Source organism: Perognathus longimembris, chromosome 1, assembly GCF_023159225.1.
Source record: "Perognathus longimembris pacificus isolate PPM17 chromosome 1, ASM2315922v1, whole genome shotgun sequence".
Taxonomy (NCBI): Eukaryota; Metazoa; Chordata; class Mammalia; order Rodentia; family Heteromyidae; genus Perognathus; species Perognathus longimembris.
In genome coordinates, this window is record NC_063161.1 from 151,207,969 (window position 1) to 151,226,245 (window position 18,277).

General features: G+C 54.3%; 1 protein-coding gene across 1 annotated transcript in view; it reads left to right on the top strand.

The window, feature by feature from the left end:
* The first annotated feature begins 346 nt into the window (after positions 1-346).
* LOC125348051 (DAB2 interacting protein) overlaps positions 347-18,277 on the top strand; it is a 168,070-nt gene continuing 150,139 nt past the window's right edge. The window contains exon 1 of the mRNA XM_048341019.1: positions 347-617. Within this exon, the coding sequence (XP_048196976.1) occupies positions 578-617 (40 nt within the window). The 5' untranslated portion in view covers positions 347-577. The remainder of the gene's footprint in view (positions 618-18,277) is intronic.

Here is an 18,277-nt window from a genome sequence, read left to right on the forward strand (position 1 = left end):
AAAAAAGAAAAAAAAAGAATGACTAACTGAATGGATGGATGAGTCAATTTCTGCACCCCCCCCCCCCCCCCCGCCGCCCGACACACACACTGCAGGAAATGTCTGGGAACAGATTTGAGTGGGAGGTTCCGGCAGGGCCTGGGAGAAGTCCCTGTGGGCTTGGACACCTACCACAGCAGGCCCCCCCCAGCCCCTCCCACAAGTGGGTCAGCCTCCCCTCTTCACAACCCCCCCCTCCCCTCCAGCCAGCATCCAGATGTGAAGTCCTGCCTCGCTGCCTTCCTCCCATCTCCACAGCCGGGGCCCAGCGTCCCTGGCGTCTTCCTATTTTAGACATCTCGCCGCCTCGGTCCCTTCTAATGTTTCCAGCCAGGCTGCAGGGGGAGGAGAAAGAGGTTACTGCTACTTTAAATGTGCTGGATGCAGGGGGGGCCGGAGAGGGGCCTGCAAGCAGGAATACCCAGTCATCTAGTTGGAAAAGCTGCCAGATGGAATACAAAAGGAGAAAGGCAGACGCTCATGGAGACGGCCTCAGTTCATAAATCAGGTGGGGCCACGGCCCAGGGGGCCCCGCGCCATGGAGCCCGACTCCTTCCTGGACCCCGGCGACTCTTACGGTAGGTGGTGGAGTTGGGCATTTCAGCTGCTGTTTAGCAGACTTTGCTCTGCTTCGGGAATCTGACGTTAAGTAAACAGCCAGGCAGCCGTGTATCTCAGGACTTTGGGGGTGCATGGGTGCCCAGATCACCTGGCAATGGGGGTATATAGGGGGGCGCTGAAGGGTCCCCATGGGCCCCAGCCCTGGGCTAGGAGCTGGGGAAGGGAGAGAGTTTCTCGGTGTGTTTGTGTTTTGCTCTTGGCTAAGAAGAGGGGGCAGGAAGTTTGTGGGTCCCCGGCTGGCAGGTCCTCCTCCCTGGCTGCCCCTCAGCCCCCCTGTCGGCGGTGGCCAGTGCCTCGGGTGACATCTTGCAGGTCCCCCAAGCCAGAGCCGGCCGTGGGGATTCGCTTGTGATGGAAAGGCAGGGGTCACGCGCCGAGTGCCCCCCAGCAGAGCGCTGGACAAAGTTGTCTGGGACAGAGGCTGAGTGCGGGCGGGGGTATGTGAGCGACAGAACCTGGCCTCGGTGGGGGGTTCTGCCGCCTTGGGGCTCCCTAGGACCAGCACTAGGTTCCTGGCACTGCCTGTGGGTCCAGATTGCTGGCAGGCTGTGCCTATCTCTGGGTAGCAGAGCGGAGCTGGGGGGGGGGAGGGCTGTGTCTGGGAGACAGAGGTCAGGCATGGGGCAGAGGTGGGGGGGCTCATTGAGGAGAAGGTGCTGTGAGCCTCAAAAACAAGAGGTAAAGAGGCAGACTTTTAGGGGTTCCGTTTCCTCTTAGGACCACCTTCCCTTCTAAAAATAGAACTTAAGCTCTTGCCCGCCCTGCCAGCCCCCCCCCCCCCACCGCCATCCCTGACCCCTGCGGCTGGCTGTGTGGCCAGGGCCTTGGGGCGAAGCTGTGCCACGTTTGGAGCTGCAGGCTCAGGGAGTGTGGCCAGCCCGGCCGAGGTCTTGGCGTGTTGGCAATCGGCGGCCTGTGGCTGACCTCTCGGTGCTGGGTGCCAAGCTTGGTGTGAGGAAGGAGGCGCTTAGTCCTAAGAAAAAGATGGGGTTTTGTGGCTGGCGTGGTGGGGGCGGCGAGGGAATAAAGGAGAGAGAGCAGCTCCTGGTCTGGAAGAGCCCCCCAACTTACCACGGGGGGACTGGACACTCGCGGGTGCCCTCCTCAGGGGCGGCTGGGTTGAGGGCTAGGCCTGCCAGTCCCAGAGCTGCCCGCTGAAGCCCAGCCCGGGGAAGGCTTCCGCCTGCATGGTTGGTGAAGCCCTGGTCCCATCATGGGGACTGGGGGAGGGGCAGCCATGGCCAAACAGAGTTGGGGGGCGGTCCTCTTTGGGTCTCCTTCTCCCATCCAGCATGTCTCAGGAACCTCCACTTGACTTGCCCACCTGTGTGATTGCTGGTGGCAGCCTTTGGGCAGGGCCAGGCTGGAAACTGAGGCAGGTTTTTTTCCCCTCCCTGTAGGGCACTGGGCACACTCGGGGGCCCCTTGACCTTGGCCTGTTGGGGAGCCTGCAGCAGGCCTCAGGCAGAGAGGGGTCTGGGATGGGAGGAAGAGGCAAAGACAGAGGAAGACTTCCCAAGGAGGCAGGCGGGGTGGGAGGTCATGGCTTCACAGGAGGGGCCTCCCACACAGAGGCAAGGCAGCAAAGGAAGCAAGTCCCTCCTTCTCTCCGGACTCTGGTCATTCATTCATTCATTCATTCATTCAACAAATATTTTCAAGTCTTGGATTGGTCTCTGAGGTCCACAAATAAGCCACACTTTGTCTCTGCCTTCCTGACACTCCCAAGTGAGTCGGGAGAGACCCGAGCACTCTGAGCTGAGTAAGCCAAGGCCTGGGGAACGTCTCCTCCACCCCCCCCCGACCCCACCCCCCCACACCCCCGAGGAAATCAAGGACTCTTTTGTCTGCTGATTGTGTTGTTGATGGATTAGAGATTGCTTATGTGAAGGAAGTTTCAGGAACAACAACAAGAAAATGATTCTGTGTTCTGGAAGTGAGGTGTCGGAGCCCCATAGTCCAGCAGATCAGGATGGAGTTGGGGAGGCCCTGGCCTCCTGGCCTGCAGATGGCTACTTTCTGCTAAGTCTTCCCAGGGCTCTGTCGTGCGATTGTGCAAATGGAGCCGGCAAGCGATGGAGGGGTAGCTGCTAGGTTCCCATGGGGACACTAATCCTCTGGGATCAGGGAACCGCCAAAAGCAGCCTTGTTGGCAACAGAGGACACAGAAATTCTCCCTGACCTTCTCCTTTCCCTCTTCTTCCTGTCCCCCCCCCCAAAAAAAAAAAAACCCTCTCTTCCCCTGGCCTTGGGGATGGGCACATTCCTGGTTTGTACTGATTTCTTTTCTCTCAGTCTCTTTCTGGCTCCTTCACTCTGCCCCCCAAGTGGCCCCGGGCATCCAGGTGCCATTGGGTTTTTCCTTTCCTCTCCATGTTTCCGCCATAATCACAGGCCTCAGAGGCCATCTTACCCCAGGGCCTTTGCACATGCCGTTTTCCCTCTGCTGGCGGAGGGAGGATTGTCCTCCCAATCTACACTGAGCCAACGCTGTTGTTTTTGTTTTGTTTTTATCTCATTCCCCGAATCCACTGAAAAGTCACCTCCTCAAAGAAGCCTTCCCCTGGGCCATGCACTCCCCCATTCCCGCCATGAAATTATGAAATTTAGACCCTGCTCTCGTGGTCGCTCTTGTCCTTAAAGAATTTGCTGTTGTTTTCCCAGCTTTGTCACAGGTTTAATCTGGGTGCACCCCTCCACCCCCTAACCTGCCAGCTCTCAGGCTGCCCTGCCCCGGCTGTCTCCTGGTATGCAGTAAGCACCCAGCAATTACGTGATGGGTGAGGAAGGGAAGGAAGGGATGCAGTTCACCCCAGGAGGAAAGGGGTCCCTGACAGAAGGTGCAGCAGGGGCATGGGTGAAGGGCTTGGCAGAATCTAGAAGCTTCTCTGGTGCTGACAGGTATGGAGTACTTTTGGTTAGTGACTGGCAGGCTAAGGCCCTTAGTGGAGCCTGGGGGGGGGGGCAGCTCTGGGTGTGGGGCAGCTGGGGTGGGCTCTGGCCTGCGCCCCTTGCTTCGGGGTGGGGGGCAGGGGCTTGGCCTGAGGGTGGAGGGAGGAGCCCAGCCCCCAATGCTGCAATGCAGACAGGGTCAGGCCGAGGACCCGGAGTGGCCCAGAGCTGAGAAGCCCCGGGTCAGGTCAAGGGAGACTCAGGTCACAGGTGGAGGGGAGCAGGGGTTTCTTTAGCCCCAAACCAAGGTGAGAAGATGGGCAGGAGACAGCTGCGTGGCTGTGTAGTGACCCCCCCACAGAGCACTGCATGGGCAGGCCTCAGTTTCCCCCTATAGACATGATGGGAGGGTCTGACAGGACCTGCTCCTCTGCTGGGGTCTGGAGGTGCATACCTGTAATCCCAGCACTCCAGAGACGAGGCAGGAAAAGTTCAAGGGTGAGGCCATCCTGGGCTCATGATGTAAAATCCGGTCCCAAATCCAATGCCTCCCCTACCCCCCTCCCAAAATCTGTCCTTCAGAAAAGCGCATTCTTCCCATCTGTCTTGGGATTGGCAGAGAAGGGGACGTGAGAGCCCGGCAGCAGGCCAGTGCCAGGGGAAGACCCCACTCTACCAAATGCTCTCTCTCCAGTGCTCACCAGGCCTGTGGTTTCTCCCGCCACAATGCCGGCACCTCCCAGCTCTGCTCACTGCTAAGCCTGACTGCCACTTAAGATCCAAGATGCTGGGGGCAGGCGGGGCCTGGCCTTTATTACTACTGTATCCTCAGAGCCTCACGCCACCCCTGGGCCTGAGGAGGGGCTGCACAGCCCACAAACATTGCGTGAATGAATGAGTGAACAAGTGAGTGAATGAATGAATGAATGGATGCAAGAGTTAAAAAAATGAGTAAACAGGTGGCTGAGTGACTCAGTGAATGAACGGATGAATTATGAGTGGACGTGTGCGTGAGTAAAAGAGTGAATAAATAAGTGAATTAGTGAGTCGATGAATGAACGGGTGAAGGAATGGGTAAATAAGTGAGGGGGTGGGTGCATGAGTAACCGAGGGAATGAGTGAGCTAAAAGAATAACGAATGAATGAGTAAGTGAATGAGTGAATGAATGAGCAAATGAGTGAGTGAAGAAATGAACAAGGGAATGAATGAGTGGAAGAATGAATGAATGATAGCGTGGGTGAATAACTGAGTGAAGGAGAGAGTGAATGGCACCAGGCACCCTTCGCTTGCCCCTCCCCTTCCTGCCTGAAGTGAGAGCTCCAAAAAAGAGTGGCTGTCTGTCCTTGGGGGTGCTGCACGTGAGGCCTGGAACGTTCCGGCTGCGGCCATCTCTGCTCCCAAGCCTTAGCCCTAGGCACTGGTCTCCGCCGTGGCCCTCACCTGAGGGCCCAGCTCCCAGTGGCTGGGTGGCCTGGAGTGGGTCCCTGCTCCTTCCTCAGACCCAGCTGCCCATCTGACACGTGGGCAGCCTCAGGCCTGCCCTGCCTGTGGTGCTCGGTGCTCGGTTGCCCTGTACTCCAGGGGATCTGGGGGGGGAGGGTGTTGGGGGAGGGCAGGGCATGTGCTGGACTCCGGCTGGGGCTCAGACAGACTAAGGGAGGACCTGGAAGTGGGGATAGGAAATCCTGGGAAATGTGGAACTCAGGAGCTCAGTGCCTGGTCGCTTCCTGACCATGACCAGCAAGGACCTCTGCCCCAGGGCCGTGCAGAGGCGGGGCCACCCGCAGGTCCATAGCTGGGCGCCATTTTATTGCTCCAGTGCTAACCTGAGCACCTGCCCCACACCAGGTTGCCTTGTGAGTTGTCTCCTTGGATCCTCACAGCCAGCCTGGGCCTTCACATGAGGAAACTGAGGCTCAGGGAATGGAATGATTGTCCCAGAGCCCACAGTGAACCCCATGACCTGAGCCCAGACCACTGGACTGCAATGCCTGGGATTTGGGTTCTGCTGCACCGGCTCTGAGTCACCACGGCGCCAGAGCTGCCACCAATGCAGGCTCCCTGGGCTGACAGATGGAAAATTCTACCTTTTCAGGGAATATGAGGGAACCAGTTCAGGGAGGAGCGGGCGAATGGCAGGACAGGAACCCTGGGGGCTCAGCAGGGGACAGCAAAAGGCAAAAGCAGCTGTGATGGATGGGCTTGGTCTAAAGACAGGGCTATTTCAGGCTGGAAGCCCTCAGGGGGCTGATATCTCCTGCTGCAGCCCTTCCCAGGAGAGGGGAAGGCCAAGATACCATCTAAGGGCTTTGTCTCCTCTGGGTGGTGACATGCCAGCCACCAGCCTCATTTTGTCACCTTCCCACAGACCCAATGAGCGCAACAAAGCTCAGAGAGGCAGAGTGACTCCCTTAAGCCAAACAGCCAGGGAGGGTGCAGCCCCTAAGGAACTTGTGTCTCAGGCCTCCTGCCAGCTCTACTAACTCAACAGACCCTGGCCAAAGACCAGAGGCCCCCAAGCCTCAGTTTCCCCCTCTGTGAAATGATACCGGGGTGAAGAAGAGATGGCAGAATCTAGATCCTTGGGTCTTGTGCTGGGGCTCTATCTGGCTCAGGCTGGTGGATGAACCTCAGCTGGGGTCCTTTTTACTGAACACTTACAATGGGATCCACTCTGTGCCCAATGTTTTCTTTTGGTTGTTAATGTTTTGGGTGTTTGTTTTGCTTTGTTTGTGTGCTGGGAATTAGGGCCTGGGTGCTGTCCCTTAGCTTTTTTGCTCAAAGCTGGTGCTCTACCATTGGGGCCATAGAGGGGTGTGTGTGTGTGTGTGTGTGTGTGTGTGTGTGTGTGTGTGTTAATTGGAGATAATTATGAGTCTGATGGACTTTCCTGCTTGGCTGGCTTCGAACCTCAATCCTCAGATCTCAGCCTCCTGAGTCACTAGGATTACAGGTATGAACCACTATATGCACCCAAAGTTCTACACCAGTGAGGTCATTACAGTTCTTGCAAGAAAGAAATCGCCCCTTTGCTTAGCTGAGCCCCCTGAGTCTTGGGAAGGCCACTAAGCTAATGAAGAAGACGTGTGATTCGAACTCAGGACTCCCAGAAGCTGTTTTCTTCCACAATGAGCCTTTCCTGTGCCCTGGGGAGCCTGGGCCCAATGGGAGAACTTCCCCCTTGCCCCTTGACTAGGGAAAAGGCTAAAATTAGGAAGAATGGCCAGTAAGAAACAATGAGGCCAGACAGGGAGGGGCATGAATCACTGATGCATGCCAGCCTGGGCTGCAGGCTGCTCAGGAAGGCCAGGGGCTGGAGGCCAGGGCTGAGGGGAGGAGGGCGGGGCACTGCACCCGGACAGTGCAGGGCCTGGCCAGGATAAAGCTGCGCAGCTAGCCCAGCTTCTGTCCCACGGCACCTCTGTGTGGGCTCAGCCTCAATCTCCCCACAGATCGGAAGCCCCCAGTCAGGGCCCTTTTCCTTGGGAGCACTGGGGGAAGAGGGATAAACGGTATCCTCTATCATCCTGGCTAGCAGATGCCTGGGGTGGGGAGGGCTGGTGGAGATCTTTGCTACACCCATCCATAGCTCCCCCCACCCCCGTGGCTTTCCTGGCATCTCACTGAATTCCCATTTTGTAATGAGCCCTGGCCCCCATCTTTCCTGTAGTGATGGGGGCCTGACACCCAGGTTGCTGGAACAATGGATGCCCCGGGTCCAGCCTTTGTCCCACAGTGCAGCCCATTGCTTCCTCCCTAGCTATGCTGTGGGCTGTTGACCCCATCCCAGGCCTTCTGAACTCTGGGGAGCCTCCCCCCAAAATAATCTCCCAGAGCCCAGTGAAGCTGTAGCCAACAGGAAACAGCCTAAGGGATGCAGACACCAAGGGGAGAGAGGTCCACTGAACTCATCCTGCTTGACCCTATTGCATGATGGGAAGATGGAGGCCAAAAGAAGACCCAAGGTCCATCTTGCTTCCTACAAGATCCACCCTTGTCAGTGTATTAAAAACTGAATTCATAGCCAGTACCTGGTGGCTCACACCTGTAATCCCAGCTACCAAGGAGGAGGCTAAGATCGGAGGATCATAGTTCAAAGCCAGCCTGGGCTGGAAAGTCTGTGAGACTCTTATCTCCAATTAACCTCCAGAAAAAAGGAAGTGGTGCTGTGGCTCAAAGCAGTAGGGTGTTAGCCTTGAGCAAAAGAACTCAGGGACAGGGCCCAGGTCCTGAGTTCAAGCCCCCCTCAGACACCCCGGCTCTGGTCTCTCTGCCACATCCTTCTCCATCTGCTCCCACCGTCCAGAGTTAATCCCCACTCCAGGCGCCTCCTCCAGGAAGCCCTCTTGCTTTCCGCATGCTCTCCTGTGTGTTCGATTCCTGCTGAGCCAGGCTGAGAACTGGTGAGCAAAGAGGCAGGATGTCCCCTGGTCCCAAGGCCGTGAGGCAGAATGGCAGAGGAGGTGGGTGTTTGTATGAGAGGTGGCATCAGTGGCAGAGAAGATTCTGGATTGGGGGGAAGGGGAATGATGATCTCTTGGACTGTGGAGATGTGTAATGGCTTCCTGTAGTCTGTGATGGTGCTTCCAGATGTGACATGAGGAGAGTTCTTGGGTCCAGGATGGAGGGGGGGACAAGAGCCTTGTGTGTCAGAATCAGCCCATGTCTGAGGCGTCCGCTCCACTACCCAGCCAGGGTTTGGCTGCCTCCCCCAGGAAGCCATCCTGGACTAGTCCCCCAGGGGCTGCTCTGTCCTCTCCTTGTCCATACCTGCTGCTTATTCCTCCCCTTTGTGTCTCAGCCTTTCAATGCTTCAGTGTGGGAGGGAGCCACATTGCCCAGCACAGGGACAAACACACAGCAAAGAGGCTGGTGACAGGGAGCCCTGGTCCCCTGGTGAGAGGAAGCCCTGGTCCCCTGATGAGAACAGACTGGCCCCAGAGCAGCAGAAGTGAGGGTGAGTTCTCTTCTAATGGGAAGCAGCCCCAGATGACCACATTCCTCCACCTATGTGTGCACAGGACCTGGGGAGGGGTCTGGGGGCCTCCACACCCACTCTGAATTTTGAGAAGGAGCCAGAGCTCAAGGGGGGCTGCGGTTCCTAGGATGGGGAGGGGGGATTCACTTCCTCACCTCATTTCCTGCCCAGCACCTTTTCCCCACTTGACTAATGGTGGAAGGCTGAGCCCTGAGAACAGAGAGGGTGGAGCCATGGGCCAAGGCAGCCAGAAGGCTATTCTAGAAGGAAGCCAGAGAGCTGGGGAGGGAGACTGGCCTAGCCCAGGGCCCTTCTCCCAGGGACGGGGCACAGAGCTTCCTTCCCTTTCCTCCCCAAGAGGCCTTGAACTTGGGGGCAGGTGTGAGGGCCCAGGCCACCTTAGCTTCTTTAACTCCTCCATAGTGGCCCCTGCTTGTTGCTAGAGACCCAGGCAGGCAACTGGCTTGGGCCGGGCCTCAGGGAGGAATTCAGAACACTTTGCAAAGTTCCAGTGAGGGCCCAGGGCTGGGGCGAGGGGTGGGGGCTGGAAGATAACCAGGCTGACCTGTGGAGCCAGGCTGTAGCAGGCCTCCGGACCTGACTGGACTGCTGGGAGAAAGTCCTGCCTTGAGCTCCACACTGTGCCCCGGGGCAAAAGGGAGGAGCCTGGAGCGGTGAGCAGGATCTGGTGAGAGGCCTTGAATGCCAGACCCAGAGTTTGAACTTTCTCCTGCCCCTGGGTGGGAGCTACCACCCACGGTTCCAACCAGGGAGATTTGCTGGTGCTGGGTTCCCCCCAGAACTCCTAAGACCTCCAAACTCCTGCTTCACCCTGAAAAGAGCTCCCGGCTCCCTACTGAGCCCGCTTTCTCCCTCCCAGGCTGGACCCAGGGCTGCAGTCATAAATTGCTAGGAAGAGGCAGCACTGGGATTTGAACCTTGTTTCTCCTGCTTCTGAAGCCTTCATGTTTCCTACCCTGTACTGGTGGCTCTACGTCTCCATGGAGGGCCTTGGCCTGCTACAGGGAGAGGACTGTGTCAGAGCCACAAGGGGCCAGAGATCTCCAGTGACTCTGCCATTCCTGAATAGCAAGTCAGTGGCGCGGCCATTGGCTCCTGCCTGTCATCCTACGTACTTAGGAGAAGGAGATCTGAGGATGGAGGTTTGAAGCCAGGAGTGGCAGGAAAGTCCCTGTGTGATTCTAACCACCAAAAAATGTTGGAAGTAGAGCAATGGGTCAAGTGATAGAACACCAGTCTTGAGGAAAAAAAAAAAAAAAACTCAGGGACAGTGTTGATGCCCTGAGTTCAAGTCCTAGTTAGTACTGGCGTGGAAAAAGGAAAAAAAAAAAAGGACGTTGGAAGGAGGTAGAGAAAGGAAGGAAAGCAGAAGGAGGGAGGAAGGGAGGGAAGGAGGGAGAGAGGGAGAGAGGGGGAGAGACAAGCAAAGATTGCAGTGTGTTATCTAGGGGTAAGGGGCAAAAGTATTGGGGAGGTCAGGCACCAGTGGTTCACTCCTGTAATCCTAGCTACCCAGGATGCTGAGATCTGAGGATCACAGTTCAAAGCCAGCTGGGGCCGGGAAAGTCTGTGAGACTCTTATCTTCAATAAACCACCAGAAAATCTGCAGTGGCACTGTGGCTCAAAATGGTAGAGCGCAAGTGTCAGGGAGCTGGAGGAACTGCAGAAGGGACTGGGTGGGGGGACAGGGAGGCAGGGGCTCCATCTCTAGCAGGAACCTGCTGAACTCCAGTGTCTCAGCTGCCTCATTCCTTGGCTGACCCAGGATCCCCAAATTTGAGAAAAATTCCAGCACTCAGGCCAAGCTGCTAGAGAACAAAGGTGCTTGTGTTAGAGGAGAGGAACTCCCCCTCCAACACTCTAGCTATGTGGGACCCAGGGAGGGGGCAGTCTGGGGTACCCAGGGCCAGGGGGGAGGGCACAGGATGGGGAAGGGGCTTGTGAGAGGCAGACTGAGATGCAAAGGGCTGGAAGGGGGTTGGGAGCTGCCCTCTGTCTATGCATCTGTCTACAAACAGGCTCTTTGCCTGCTGAAGGCCTTGAAACCCATCCAGGGTCAGGGTCAGAAGTCAGGGGTCAGTTCTTCAAGCTAGGGCCAGCACAGGTAGGGTGGACCGCAGGCAACCCTCCCTCCCTCTACTTTCTTCTCTGGAAGCCCAGAGGGTCTTGAACAGCTCTTGAATAGTCCCCCACGAGCCTTTGGCATCCTACACAGCTCCCCTTGACCTCCAATGACTGCCAATGCCCAGCCATGCTTCTGCCAGGCTGAGAGGCTGGCAGCCCCTCAAAATACCCAGGCTCCCCGGGCCTTTATCCTCTCCTGCAGTTCCCTCTAGTCCCCAATTTGCCACCTCCTACTTATACTGGTACCTTTGGTCCCACTGCCTCCAGGAAGCCTTCTGTGATTAAGCAACAGTGACTGAGCACCGGGAATGCACATGGCGACAGGCTGTTGGTCCAGGCGCTGGCCTGAGGCACAGCGGGTCCGTCTGGCCTCCCCAGCCTCAGGCTTGCCCAGAAACCCGTGACCAGGGTACTGGTTGAGGAGGGAGAGTGAGAAGATTAATTTTTTTTTTAAAGTGCTTTTAGCACTTGCTGCCCTTGAGCAAAAGAGCTCCTGGACACTGCACAGGCCCTGAGTTCAAGCGCCCATGACCTAAACAACAACAACAAAAATAAAACCCCCAAACAACAACAAAATAACCATCTGCTCCATGTTTAGGGTACTGTTCACAATGCCCTGCCCCTGGCTCAGTAGAGCCCAAGCCCCTTGTGCTAAAAACCCCAGAGGCCCATCACAGACTGTCCATCCCAGTGAGAAAACTTCCCATTCAAAGAGAGACGGTGGGAGGGCTGGGTAGGAGACCCCCCCTTCCCCAAAACTGACTCTAATGAGAATGGCTTACTTCCACCTGACAGTTTCTGCCCTTTGAAACAAGGGGCCTATGGCTCCCTGGGTTGAAGGAGCACTGGTCTTAGCCCCGCCCTTCTTGTACAGATGGGCAGAAACGGCCCAAGGCTGCCCACCCAGGGCCAGGGAGGATGGGACTGCTCGCCTCCTCGCCCTTCCTGCGGAACCAGGCAGCTCTCTGTTGAAAGCATAAACATATGAGTGCATGAATAGGAATCTGAAAGTGGGTTTTGTTTGGTAACACGGAATGACAACAAAGGACAGTTGGTTTCTGGGGCAAAGGGTGGGGGCTGGGGAAAGGCTCTGTCCTGAAGCTGGGAGCGGAGATCAGGGCTGAGCGGTGACCCTGCACTTGGTTAATTACTTTGTACCCAGCTTCTGCCAGCACTGGCTAAACACATTTCCCAGATTCCCCAGCTTTGGCCAAGGCAGCACCAAGCTGAGAATCAGAATCGGGGAGATTATAGTTCTGACTCCTCCTCCCTTTACTTCTGTGACATTGGCCAAATATTGATCTTGGGGACTCAGTTTCTTCCTTAATAAAATTTAGCAAACATCACCCCTATCTTGTGTTGTAAGGGACAAATAGGACAGAGAGAAAGAGCTGGACTATTCCTGGTAGGGCAAAGATTTTTTTTTTCTTACAGCTCAGTGCTGGTGGCTCAGGCCTGTAATCCTAGCTATTCAGAATTCTGAGATCTGAGGATCATGGTTTGAAGCCAGCCTGGGCAGGAAAGTCTGTGAGACTCTTATTTCCAATTTACCACCAAAAAGCCAGAAGTAGAGCTGTGGCTCAAATGGTACAGTGCCAGCCTTGAGCAAAAAAAAGCTAAGGGACAATATCCCAAGTTCAAGTCCTAGTATCAGCACATGCACACACACCAACCACACCACACACACACACACACACACACACACACACACACACACAGAGTGAATGAGACAATGAACAAATTTAAGGAAAATCAGGGGTGTTTGGAAGGAATGTTTGGTGGACTGAAGTTGAGCTGGTCCTTTCCCTGGGCTTGGAGCCTGGCCCGGTTCCCTGTAGCTGAGCCTTTCTCTGCATTTTTCTATTTTTCTATGAACACATACAGCTAGGATCCATTTTGCCCCTAGATGATTTTGGTTGACAAAGGAGTAACTTCGGCTGCTTAGAATCGAATCTTCTCTCCAGAATGTGTAACAAACCTGGAAATTGGAATTGCCCCACAGCTGATTATTTGGAGAGGGTACCTCCTGGCATTAAAACTAAATTAGATCAAGGTACCTGTGTTATTAGCAAAATAATTCCCTATGATTACAGAAGGCAGCCATGAATCCTGATGGCAGACTGAACTTCAGGTGACTTACCTGAGACAAATAGTGCAGAAATCACAGGCTCATTTAATCGCTTCTCTATAGCATTGTATTTAGGTAATTATGCTAATGGCTCTAAGAAATCATCTCTCATAGAGTGAGATGAGGAGGGCTTGAGACAGAGCACGATCAAGAGGCTAGGAGCCAGGCTGGATTCCAAAGGGGACCGTTTGGAGAGTGCTGGTATGGCCCGCTGTTCATTAAGGAAGAAATCCCTAAACTGCCAGAACTATAGCGATAAACATCATTCTTCAGATCATCTTAATGTGGGAGATTGAATTTGTCGAAGTTCCACCTATTGGGCCTGGAAGTTCTGTGAAGTGAGTTACACTGTAGAAGCTCTGTAGCTTTGAGTCCATCAATTGAGCAAGCCTCTGTGAGTGCCCTGGGTGCTAGGCAGGGCTATGGCCACAGGCAGGGCAAGTTCTGACATTTAAGAGTGTGTCTGGGGGCTGGGAATATGGCCTAGTGGCAAGAGTGCTTGCCTCATATACATGAAGCCCTGGGTTTGATTCCTCAGCACCACAGATAAAGAAAAAGCCAGAAGTGGTGCTGTGGCTCAAGTGGTAGACTGCTAGCCTTGAGCAAAAAGAAGAAGCCAGAGACAGAGCTCAGGCCCTGAGCCCTGAGTTCAAGCTCCAGGACTGGCCAAAAAAAAAAAGAGTGTGTCTGAACCAGGCATGTGGTGTGGTTGTGCATGCCTGTAACCCCGACACTTAGCAGGCTGAGGAAGAGGAGGAACATACACTTTCTGGTTACTGTCTAGACCCAGTGAGAGAGGCAGAATTGTGTCCATGTTAAAGACAGGGAAATGGAATTTCTGAGAAGGGGAAGGACTTGCCCCAGGACTTAGCGATGCTGCAATGGACATGGCCACTTCCGCCCAGCCAATGGGAAAAGGGTCAGAGCCAGTTGCCCAGAAAGGAGGGGAGGGTGTCACAGATGGGGGAGGGCGGAGTTGACAGGGAGCCTGAAGATCAGAAAACAGAGGGCCTCAGCACAATGAAGGGGAGGGGGGTTAGGAGCCTCACAATGAGGGGCTGGTGAGCCCAGCAGAGGGGAGGAGGGAAACAGCTTTTCCGCATAAGCATATCCCAAATATTGCATTAGACACACTGATGATACAAATTATTCATTATTATACAAATGTATGTGTATTTCTTCTCCTCCTTTTTCTCTGCCTCCTGTCCCCCTCCTCCCTTTTCCTCCTCCTCCTCTTCTTTTTCTTCTTCCTCTTCCTCTCCTCCTCCTCTTTCTCATCTTTCCCTTGCTCCTCCTTCTTTCTCTTCTTGTGTTTCTGTTTGTTTATTCATTAAAAAAAAATAACCACACAGGGCTGGGAATGTGGCCTAGCGGTAGAGTGCTCACCTGGTATGCACGATGCCCTGCGTTCGACTCCTCAGTGCCACATACACAGAAAAAGCTGGAAGTGGTGCTGTGGCTCAGGTGGTAGAGTGCTAGTCTTGAGCAAAAGGAAGCCAGGGACAGTGCTCAGGCTCTGAGTTCAAGCCCCAGGACTGGCAAAACAAAACAAAACAAAACAAAATAAAAACCTATAGGGTCTCACTGTGTAGCGCAGCCTGGCCTCAAACTCCAGGTCTTCCTTCCTAGGCCTCCTGACGGCCATAATTGCAGGTATGCCAGCCTCTCTGCCCCTCCTGGGACCTGGCCTGTCCCCTTGAGTGTGACCTAGTCGGTCACTATTGTTTGCAAAGTCACAGACTCCATGGGATCTTGTGTACAAGCCAGGGCCCCTAGCAAGTGTGTGGGGCCCTTCGGGTGCCCAGTGTGGGGAGGGGGGGCTGCAGGAGGAGGCTCCACGGGGGAAGCTCATGAGGAGATCGACTGAGCTCAGCGTCTGAGTGGGGGATGTCTCACCACCAGGCACCAAAGGTGGCCTAGGGTAGACCTTTCAGAGTTGTCCAGAGTATTCTGTTTCTGGGTTGATCAGCCACCAGATGTAGAACATTCCAGAAAGTGGACTGTCCCCTCTGGTGAAGTGACTGTCTTCCATAGAGCAATCCCAAATCACTGACACTGAAGGGTGTCAGCCAGCAGCCTTCCACACCAGAAGAGGAAGTTCTTCATTCTAGAAGTTGTCTGTTACAGCACCCTCCGGCCCAAACAACTCCCTCCTCCCACCTTCCAGCTCCCATCGTCCTCCCACTAAAGCCTTTCGAGCTGTCTGTTGTCCCCACCTTCTGAACTGTGATCCTGTTCATCTCCAACGGGTTTATAATCCCAAACCTGTAAATCCACTCCGCCCCCCGCCCTCCAGATTCAGAGCTCTGTAAAAAAATCTGATGACTACTCACTACTCAGGAGGCTGACATCTGAGGATCACCATTCAAAGCCAGCCCAGGCAGGTAAGTCCTTGAGATGCTTATCTCCAATAAACAAACAAACAAACAAAAAGCCAAGAAGTAGAGCTGTGATTCCAAGTGGTGAAATGCCAGCCTTGAACACAAAAGCTCAGAGATAGTGCCCAGACCCTGAGTTCAAGCCCCAACACCACAAACAAACAAAATTGACAAGTTACCCTATTCCCCTGCCTAGAATCTTCCAGATAGTTCTCTAAAGTTCAGGCTCTTGGGACTGGAACTCAGGACCCTGGAGACCTGGCCCTGTTTTTTTTTATCTGCCTTATCACCTCCTCACCCCCCCCCACCCCCCCACCGCTGCCCTGCCCCAGCTTTCCCATGGCTGGCTGCCCCTTACCTTGAGCCTAGTGCCCACTGTTTGCACTGTCTGTAATTCTCAGAGCACACTGGGCCATTCTGGGGTGTGTGTGTGTGTGTGTGTGTGTGTGTGTGTGTGTGTGTGTGTGTGTGTTTTCCAGTCCTGGAGCTTGAACTCAGGGCCTGAGCACTGTTGTCCTGGCTTCTTTTTGCTCAAGGCTAGCACTCTGCCACTTGCGCCACAGCGCCACTTCTGGCCGTTTTCTATATATGTGGTGCTGAGGAATCAAACCCAGGGCACTCTTGCCACTAGGCCATATTCCCAGCCCTACATTCTGGGGTGTTTTTTTTGGTGTGTGTGTGTGTGTGTGTGTGTGTGTGTGTGTGTGTGTGTGTGTGTGTGTGTGTGCCAGTACTGGGGCTTGAACTCAGGGCCTTAGCTGTCGCTTAGCTTTTCTGGTCAAGGCTAGGGCTTTGCCACTTGAGCCACAGCTCCACTTCTGGCTTTTTTTTTCATTGGAGGCAAGAGTCTCACAGACTTTCCTGCCTGGACTAGCTTTGAACCTCAATCTTCAGATTGCAGCCTGCTGAATAGCTAAGATTACAGGCATGAGCCACCAGCACCAGGCCATTACATGATTTTTGCTATTTCCTCTTTGCCTAGCTTTCTTTTTTGCTCTCCTCCTTTAAGACACACCAAGTTATCTCCTTGGAAACCTTTCCTGGAGCCTCATCTCCCTCCCAGGCCTGCAGGACCTCTAGCCATCATCAGCTTATGTTCACCAGCTAGCAGGGTCGTTTCCCAAGCAGGCCAGGAGCCCAGCACCCAGGGGTGCTCCAGGCACCCTGGTGGCACTGTAGCCTTTGTCTTTCCTGTGTGCTTGCTCTAGTTATCTGTGACCCCAGCCCAAGCTGTTGGCGGTTAAAGAATCCACAAACAGCAGGGGTAGGTGTGGGAGAAACTGCAGAGGCAGAACAAAGCTCAGGGCTTGGTTAGACTACAACAGGGCTGTGCCCTGCATGCAGGCCCGCCCTGGGAATGGAAAGCATTCTTCTGTTTGGTAACACTCCATCCTTCCCACACACCTAGTGGCCTGTGCCCACTGTATGCTGTCAGTACTGCCTTAACTCTCAAGCATCTCAGAGGCGGAATCAGGGTTTGCATCTCACTTCCATTATGAAAGACATGAGGTTACCTGTTAGTTCATATACTGTGATAATGCACTCACTGTAAACACAAAAAGGGTGGTGCAAGCCCAAGATTTAGAATCAAACACGCATGGGTTCGAGGACAGGGTCTGCCATTTATATACTGTGTGAACTCTTGCAGGTTACTTTGCACTCTCTGAGCCTCCATTTCTCCCAGTGGAAAGAGGTAGTACTAGAACCTCCTCAGAGGTGGCTGGGAGAAATGAAACGAGAGAGCACTCAAGTCACTGGCAAAGTATGAAGTCTGCATAGTAGTCATTATCATAGACATAGAGAAACTTCTGGTAACTTCCAGCCTCACGGGAATAAAATAAGGCAGCTGAGGGGAAGAAGTGCCCAGGGGATTTGGAGAGAGCCTGAGAGAGTGGGGGGCGGGGGGAGATGCCAGGAGCAGAAGTTTCCATGAGGGAAGGACTATCTGGAGGTGCAGATGAGACAGAAGAACATCCTTGTTACTGACAAGAAGCCATTGGCTTTCCTGAAAGTCATGAAGAAAGATGGCGGACCATAAGCTGGGTGGGTTTCTTGCTCAGCATGGTCATCTACAGAGGACAAAGGACCATGGTGGCTCCAATGTCATCAGGGTCATACTGCAGTGTCTGTGAGATCTACTTCGAAGGGGGTTGGCTCATCATCTCTGAATGTGCCGTCAGGACCCTAAAGGCACATGAGAACCACACAGCCCTGTCTACTTTGTGGGTTTATTTGAACATGCCGTGTGTGTGACACTAGCTGCGTCTGGGCTATCTACAGGCCCCAAGCCTGGGCCCCGCCTCAGTGGAGGTCCCCACAAGTAGACATATACATATATATACACACATATATGTATGTATATAATGCATACATATATGATGTATCATATGTGTATTTCAGCTATGCAGACAGAGAGCAGCCAGTGCATTTGGCATATCACTCCAGACATATCCCTGGGGAAAATGCCACAGTCTCTGTCATCCTTACAGATGGAAGCTGGAAAGGAAAAGACAGGCCCAGATTGGGGGCCCTGGGATATGTGTGAGAACAGATTGGAGGGGGCCAGAGTGGCTGGGGGAAGGCAGAGTGGGAGGAGGGAGAAGAGAGGAAGAAGGACGCTATGAGAGTGACTTGGAGCATGTATCTCACCCTCCAGCTCCCAGGCCAGTGCCTAGGCCTCTTGCTTTGGTTCAGAACTGGTAAACACCCTTGTAATTTGTTATTAGCCTTCTGCATACACAGTAACCCAACTAGGTTCCTCTGGCCTTTTCCTGCAGTGATCTTCCTCTTGGCCAATGATTATATAACTGCCCCCTGGCCCACGAACAGGGCCGTGCATTCAACATCTGTGATCGGGTTGACTCCCCATCCTAACTCCCTGCCCTAAACCCTAGTCCCATTCAGGTTGCTTCAAACCCTGGTGCTGAGGCTCTGTCACATGTAATGCTGCCTTAGGTTGCACAGGTGGCCAGTGGCTCAGCCTAGGTGTGGCATAGCTCTCTCCCACCCCCAAGCTTGAGAACATTCCATGAACTCCGGTAGAGGGGTGGCTCTCCTTTGGTAAGTTTGGCACGATCTCTTTGGGTTCCTGGGT